At 29.1% G+C, this 7408-nt stretch overlaps 1 protein-coding gene across 1 annotated transcript; it reads left to right on the top strand.

Annotated features, from left to right (window-relative positions):
- Positions 1 to 703: 703 nt before the first annotated feature.
- LOC126773495 (uncharacterized) lies at positions 704 to 6730 on the top strand. The gene is made up of 8 exons (XM_050494446.1): positions 704 to 726; positions 2793 to 3066; positions 3473 to 3580; positions 4097 to 4569; positions 5097 to 5199; positions 5349 to 5444; positions 6195 to 6350; positions 6674 to 6730. Exons 1-8 carry the CDS (start codon positions 704 to 706, stop codon positions 6728 to 6730), a joined length of 1290 nt encoding a protein of 429 aa, XP_050350403.1.
- Positions 6731 to 7408: the final 678 nt, after the last annotated feature.

Below are 7408 nucleotides of genomic sequence, written 5' to 3'. Positions count from 1 at the left end.
ATAATTCTGATGCTTACATATTAACTTAACATGATATCATTCTCGGTTGTTGTTTTTAGATAGTTTCCATTAAAATAAATATAAGTAATTATTTTTCTATTATGTATATTGTGTAACTTGCTTGTTTTAAGGTGTAAACAAATAGTCTGTGGTCGGGCACTTCTCCTTGAAGTTTTCGCGTTATAAAATATATTACGTGCGACACGGTGTCGTCAATTTCAATATATATATGGATTGTAATCGTTACTCATTTGTTCAATAGCCTTCCTCTATGATTAATCATTTCCCTTCTCATTAATATTTATAAATTAATTTTCGAATTAAAATAACCATCGTCTCCGCAGAATAAATAGTTGTTAACAATTTTTTTAGGAATAAATAAATAATATATAATGTTTTCCTTTCTTAAAAATAAAACAAAAAGTTTTACATTTTATTCTGTAAATATTCGACTTTTACACCAACTCTCTTAATTGACCGCGATCAAATAAAAAAATATCTAAGCAAAATAACTTTTAGTAATATACAATACTAATTTTAGTAAGAAATATTTAATCTTACATCGTTAATGCTCCACCAACCTTGAGAATAAAGATTTTGTCTCTTGTGCCTGTAGTTACACTGGCTCACTCACAATTCAAACCGGAACACAGTAATACTATTGTTGTGTGGCTGTAGATCATGTAATATAATGTCAATCAGAATGGCTTTGTCAGAGGCAAACAAGTAAACAAGTAAAAGTCCTTATTACTTTTTTGACAATTTAATACGATAAATATAAAATTGTCTTATAACTTCAGAACAGGAAATTATCTAACAATAATAAAGTTATATTTATTTAAGCTTAGTTTGCTCATTGCAATGGTACGGAATCATATTCATGAACTTGCAGTTTTAAGTAGAAAATTGCTATGGACTTTTTTCTAGTAGTAGTAATTAAAAGTATGATTAGACATTCATAGGCGATGATCAATTCTACAATTTAATTTCATTTTATAAATGGTCTTGGAATCGTTAACATAAAATGTTTTTTAAAAACAAAGAGAAGTAAGTTATTTATTTTAGCTTTTTCAAATTCAATTATTTATTTTCTTTGAAAACTAGTTAAATTAATTCAAAAACAACAATTTGCAAATAATAAACAACATCCTATCAAGCTCGCATTTTGGCATTGTAAGCCTTAAAACTAATAAATTTTATTAATTGTGTATGGTTTTCGCAGTTTCTGACCATAAATATACAGTACAGTAACAGCCTGTGAATGTCCCACTGGCCTAAGGCCTCCTCTCCCTTTTTGAGGAGAAGGAGAAATCTTGAAATCGATCAATTAAATGATCAAATTACCGATTCATTTTTTTGATGAGTATTTTGCTGAAAAACTCAGTTATTTCATTGGCAAATTTATTGGCTTCAAAATATGACATGCCAATACAAAGCAAATGAGTCAAAGTTATATATTTGAAATGGCTAAGAATGTATACTGGTGGTAGGGCTTTGTGCAAGCTCGTCTGGGTAGGTACCACCCACTCATCAGATATTCTACCGCAAAACAGCAATACTTGGTATTGTTGTGTTCCGGTTTGAAGGGTGAGTGAGCCAGTGTAATTACAGGCACAAGGGACATAAAATCTTAGTTCCCAAGGTTGGTGGCGCATTGGATATGTAAGCGAAGGTTGACATTTCTTACAATGCTAATGTCTAAGAGCGTTGGTGACCACTTACCATCAGGTGGCCCATATGCTCGTCCGCCTTCCTATTCTATAAAAAAAAAAAAAAAAAATACATTTCAAACGATAATCGTAAGCTAAAATACGGGCCTAAGCTCAATTATTCAAGTACAAATTATTAAAAGAATTCATCTTATGGGGAGAGATACAAAAATATATTTTCAATAATCTTCAGTAGAGTAGCGGTCGTATTTCCGCCCACGTAGCCTAAGTGCGTACGTCTACGTACCTTACGTTTATATCGTAGTTGAGATCGAGATTAAATTAAAACGCGAATTCTAGACAAAAACGACTCACTTGCATTCGCTAATTGTGAGACTAGGGCTGTTAGACTGTTATTTCACCTCTTTTGAGGTATGTGTTAAAGTAAAGAAAATGACAAATATATAAATAAAATACTAGTGGCCTTACTTAGGAACGTTACCTAGCGGCCGTTTTTGTTTAGTTAAACATTGATTTATCTTTTTCTGTTATTATATTTATATTTCGACATTAAAAAGGAGAAGACATCATTATTTAACATTTATATAAAGTTTTATAGTGGGTGGTTATACCCAGTATACAAATTTAACAAGGCCGTAAATCATTAATATGGAAGTTTTACTTATGTATAAAAATTCATAAAATATTATAACGCAGAAAAATACTTATATACATTGCAAATATAGCAATAATTAATATTTATATACCCTTACATTTACATGTTTTAAGCAATAAAGCTTAGGCAGCATTATTGCTTAAAACATGTAAATGTGCGCTTTTAAACATAATTGCTTATAACTGTTTTATTTAGGTTTTATAATACACAAGACCATAAAATTCATGTCGTTTCATTGTCTCGTCACGTCATTAGTCTAACTTAAAGTGGGTGAAACAGCGAAGCAGAACTATATACTTAAAGCTTCTCCAAAACTCGCTACGTATAGATTTTATGTATATAGCTTACTAGTTTTGTCAGTTAGGCATAACAAAAAAACATCTCATCATTATTTATTGTTTCTTTAATATCTTAAACGAACCGAACATATCGAACAAGTTTTTTTTTTCAATTTAAATCCTATTTAGACATCAGGAACCATTTTCTCCGATGGATCTGAGTTATATGAAGCGTGCGAAATTCTATTTCACACTATTGGGGGCTTGGCCCTATCAAGAATTGTATGAAACATACAAAGAAAAGCCGAGACAACTCCCTTTAAGAAATTACAAAACACTGTTCGTATTGTGGATTGGAGTACTTATGAGTGGTATACTTTATTTGAAAAGTCATATAAGAAAACTCAGTTTCTTCGAACTTGGTCATAGTTACATAACGGTTTTTATGAATTTTATTGCTGTGGTAAGTAATTTTATGTTAGGTAACTTTTAGTAGTTTTAAAAAATTAATGTTGGAATTGGTACAATTGATTCATATTCACGCAATTTTTTACAATGTTATTTTAATAATAATTTACGATATTTTTACACGTTTTAAGGCCTCCTATGTTTAATTCGACTACGTTTGATTGAAAGTATATTTTGTTTCGCATTTCTAGATTAACATAGCTAAACAAACGAAAATGAATATAATGAATACATTTTCTAAATGTCAAAGTGAAAAATTTAAGCCTGGGATATATTAAAATACAGATCTATATTAATGTATTTTGAAAATATAATAAAACATTTTGAAATAAAATTGTATCACCTACGCCATTGTTGTTTCTTCATAATGAAAAATTATTAAAAAAATTATTTTATTTTAGCAACGAGTCAGCACGCCAATTATGACATCATATCGGAAAACTGTTGTTGATTTCGTATTGAAGTTGCATCTTTTTCATCATAAACACAAATCAGAATACGCCAGAAAGGTAAATAGTTCTAAAAAAGATAATCAAATACGATTGTTATTATTTTTGAATTTTGAAGTATAGCTGATTTTGGCTAGGCGGCCTCGACTTACTGCCTAGGTACAATAAACTGCTTAAGAAATTTTATAGTTCACAAATATATATATACCAGAAAAAGTGCATTCTCTTCCTCCATAATTTTGTTCTTGGTAGCTTTACGCGAGGGTAATATTGATTAATACTTACAAAATACCCAACAGCTTTTACCTCCTCTCGACTAGGATTTCAACCCAAGTTTGAAATAATAAGCTATTCACTATACCAGTTACTAATATTAATTAAATGTTATAATTAAAAATAATATTCAAAGTTAAAACTAAATGTTTCATAAAATGGGTTCGTTTACATAGCGGTCGGACTTTATTTGTAAGGTTGGAATGTAATTGTATTTGAATAATATAATAGTAATTAAATTAATTGCCTCCCTAAACCAAGAAAAAGATAATTTATTAACTTACAAAATAAATATCTTTCCAGGTTTATAATCAAGTTGACAGGATATCATCATGGTTTTCACTTTTTCTATACATTCTTATGTATGTTGGTATCATATTGTTTCAATTTATGCCACTTTATAATAACATTAAATCAGGAGCATTCAAAGCAACTTCACATAGCATAGAAAACGGAACACGTTATGAACATTCAGTATATCACTATACACCATTTGAATACCACAATTTTGGGTACTCAATTATATTTATTATTAATTGGATCCTTGTATTTGATTGTTCCATTACTTTCTGTACATATGACTCCTTAATGACACTGATTGTTTTCAACGTTTGGGGACATTTGAAAATATTAAAATACAATTTGGAACATTTTCCGAGGCCCAGAAAGGAGGGCGATACAAACCCTTTGAATTCAATAATGTATACCGAGGAGGAGCTACGAAATGTTCAAGTGTTGTTGAAAGAGAATATTGCATACCATATAATGATAACTCAGTAAGTATTATTAGATCAAAACTTCAATTAAGAAAATTATATGCAGTCGATTTTTTTATATGAACCAATAATTGATATTGAATTTGCAAACGACATAGTCCAGTTCAAAATACATCAATCTTGAACGAACATTACAGGTTCAAAACAAACAAGCGCTTAGTTTTCATGTGCTTTATTTGTGTTTCTAATTTAACCTCGTTAACGGCGGTGAGGAAACACATCATAACGTGTAAGGAAAGCTGTATAATATGAGATGAAATTATATCTCGTTTAACCAGAAAAGTGCAGGTTTAAGTCTTATTGTTCCAATTACTCGTATGCTTAAAAAAAGCCATATTTATTAATTTTCTGAAGTAGTTCTAGGAAGGCAGAGTAAAGCGTTTGATGTTATTTGTTCACTTAACTCATTAATGTCTTATAGACCTCATACTCGGGCAGCACTTTAAGCAAATTATGCAGATAATATTGTTATTATTTTTTGCTAATAAGTCCAAGTAATAGGAATTGCAATATTTTTTTTGTAACAGATTTATGTCGCAGGCTTCAAAAGCTTTCGGTCCAATAATGTGTTTTTATTACTTATTCGATCAAGTCAGCGGATGCATTCTACTATTGGAATTATCTGCAATGGTAAGTACACGTTATTTTAGTTAGCGGGGTTACTTAAAAAAAACAAGTATTAGATTCAAATTGTCGAAACTTCAATGAATATTAAAAACTATGTATGAATTTTTTATTACAATTGTTATTTCCTAAAATTATTTTCTTGACTTTTATAGGATATGGAGGCTATTGTGAGTTATGGTATTTTATCGGTTATTCTCTTACAACAACTGATACAAATATCTGCTATATTTGAAATTATTGGATCGAAGGTAAATATTGTATTAAATTAAACTCATCTTTCGAAATTCCTAAATCTTTTAAGGAAACTGTTGAAAAATATTTGGAGCGTATTTATAATATTGAGGGAAAGCATTTCTTTTAATCTATGCCAACTTACTCGTGACGTTATCATTAGTGAATGATTGTAAAATTTATATAATATACCTAATCTCAGTTTTTGCACCAATCGAAGTTTTAATCTTCGTTTACTGAACATGTTGTTAATTGTGTTAACTACATGTTACTGCTCTGTTCGTATGTTTATTTCTCTTCTTTCTTATGTCCACCACTAACCGCATATAAGCATATACAGTTGACATGACTTTGTGTAACTTTGAACGGTTATAAGATATATGGATGTTTTGGTTTGAAGGGTGAGTCCGGCAGTATGAGTTCGGGCACATGTAATGGAGCATGACTCCTATAATATGCGGTGCAACAAATCAAACTAATGTATATATTGGTTTAATTATGATATGTCTGTTTATTTCCTTATTATAATAATATAATAAAAATTGTCAAAAATACATAAAAAATATGGCAAGTATATATGGCTTCCATTTCTTTTAATGTATGGTGACTATTGATGGAAGTACATGCATTAATTACAAAATAAGATCATTTCATTACGCCTTGAGCAATATCGTTACCTGTATTTATTCTTTTGATCTTTACGTGTCTAATATGAATAATTTAGAATCACGTATTGATATGTTAATGAAAATAATTCTTTTTTACAGAGTGAAACGTTAAAAAATGCCATTTACGATTTACCTTGGGAGTGTATGGATGCGAAAAATAGGAAAACTTTATTGATTTTCCTGAAAAATTCTCAAAAAGCGATAACATTGAAAGCAATGGGCATGATTTATGTCGGAGTTCAAACTATGGCTGCTGTGAGATCTTTCAACAATATTAAAATTCAATTATATTATATTTTGCAAACGTTAACCTTATATTATAATAAAACACACAGCGGCGACCCCGTATAAATGGAATAATTACTGTAAGCGAATAATTATTATAATAATTCTGCGTTGGCAACTGTTTTTAATTATGTGGAGGGTCGCCAACAAATATGAATTTTTTATTGTCAACTTAAAGTAAAACTATTATTATTATTATTGACAACACTAAAGATTTAAATACACACCTTTTATGAAAATGCAGATTTAGGATAACCAAATGTTTATAAATAATTCTTTATTATTATTTTCAGATTATGAAAACATCAGTATCGTATTTCATCATGCTTCGTACTTTCGCTGAAAATTAACATAAAATATAAGTATTCAAAATTATTATTATTAGAAACACGTGTAATCAAAATTCCTATTTCTTTTGTGATAAAATTTAAACAACTTTGTTCACATCTATCATTCTCTCACATTTTTCGAGATTATTTTAATAGTATTAAAATGGAACTACATAAAATTATTAATAGTATTTGAAAGTCAAATATACTTGATGATTTCTTTATATTAAAGTTGTTAAAAATGTCTGCTTTAAAAAATGATAAATTTTTGCTCTAGATAACTTTGGCGCAAAAAATCCAGAGATTTCCCAAGATAAAATGAAAATACTAAAAATATTAAATAACTTTAAATCACTTTGTCGCGACAAACACATAACTTGCTTAAATTTTAAATAACACTGAAGATTGATTAAATTTTATATTTTATTTAATTGATGTATTGATTAACAATACTTTTAAAGACTTATCTTTCTTAAATCTCAGTTAACTTAAGTTGTTGATTATAAGATGAATTATATTAAACTTTTAATCAATGCAACACAAGTTCTCTTTGTTATAAGCCCTATTACCACCGCTAGACTAATAATCATTTAAACATTTTATTAATTTTAATAGTTGAGGTGAACACGTTTTTTTATGTTATAGGCAGGCGGACGAGAAATGGTACCTGGACACATGATGTGGTCATCACTGCCCATA

This window comes from Nymphalis io, chromosome 14, assembly GCF_905147045.1.
Source record: "Nymphalis io chromosome 14, ilAglIoxx1.1, whole genome shotgun sequence".
Lineage (NCBI taxonomy): Eukaryota > Metazoa > Arthropoda > Insecta > Lepidoptera > Nymphalidae > Nymphalis > Nymphalis io.
The sequence above is the reverse complement of the archived record's forward strand: the minus strand, read 5'-3'. Positions and strand labels throughout refer to the sequence as shown.

Bases quoted from the DNA above. Each gene is read 5' to 3' on its own strand.
- LOC126773495 (XM_050494446.1), top strand. From the start codon at position 704: ATGGCTTTGTCAGAGGCAAACAA. The intron at 3,581-4,096 runs GTAAATAGTTCT...ATATCTTTCCAG, and splicing joins AATCAGAATACGCCAGAAAG to GTTTATAATCAAGTTGACAG. The intron at 4,570-5,096 runs GTAAGTATTATT...TTTTTGTAACAG, and splicing joins TACCATATAATGATAACTCA to ATTTATGTCGCAGGCTTCAA.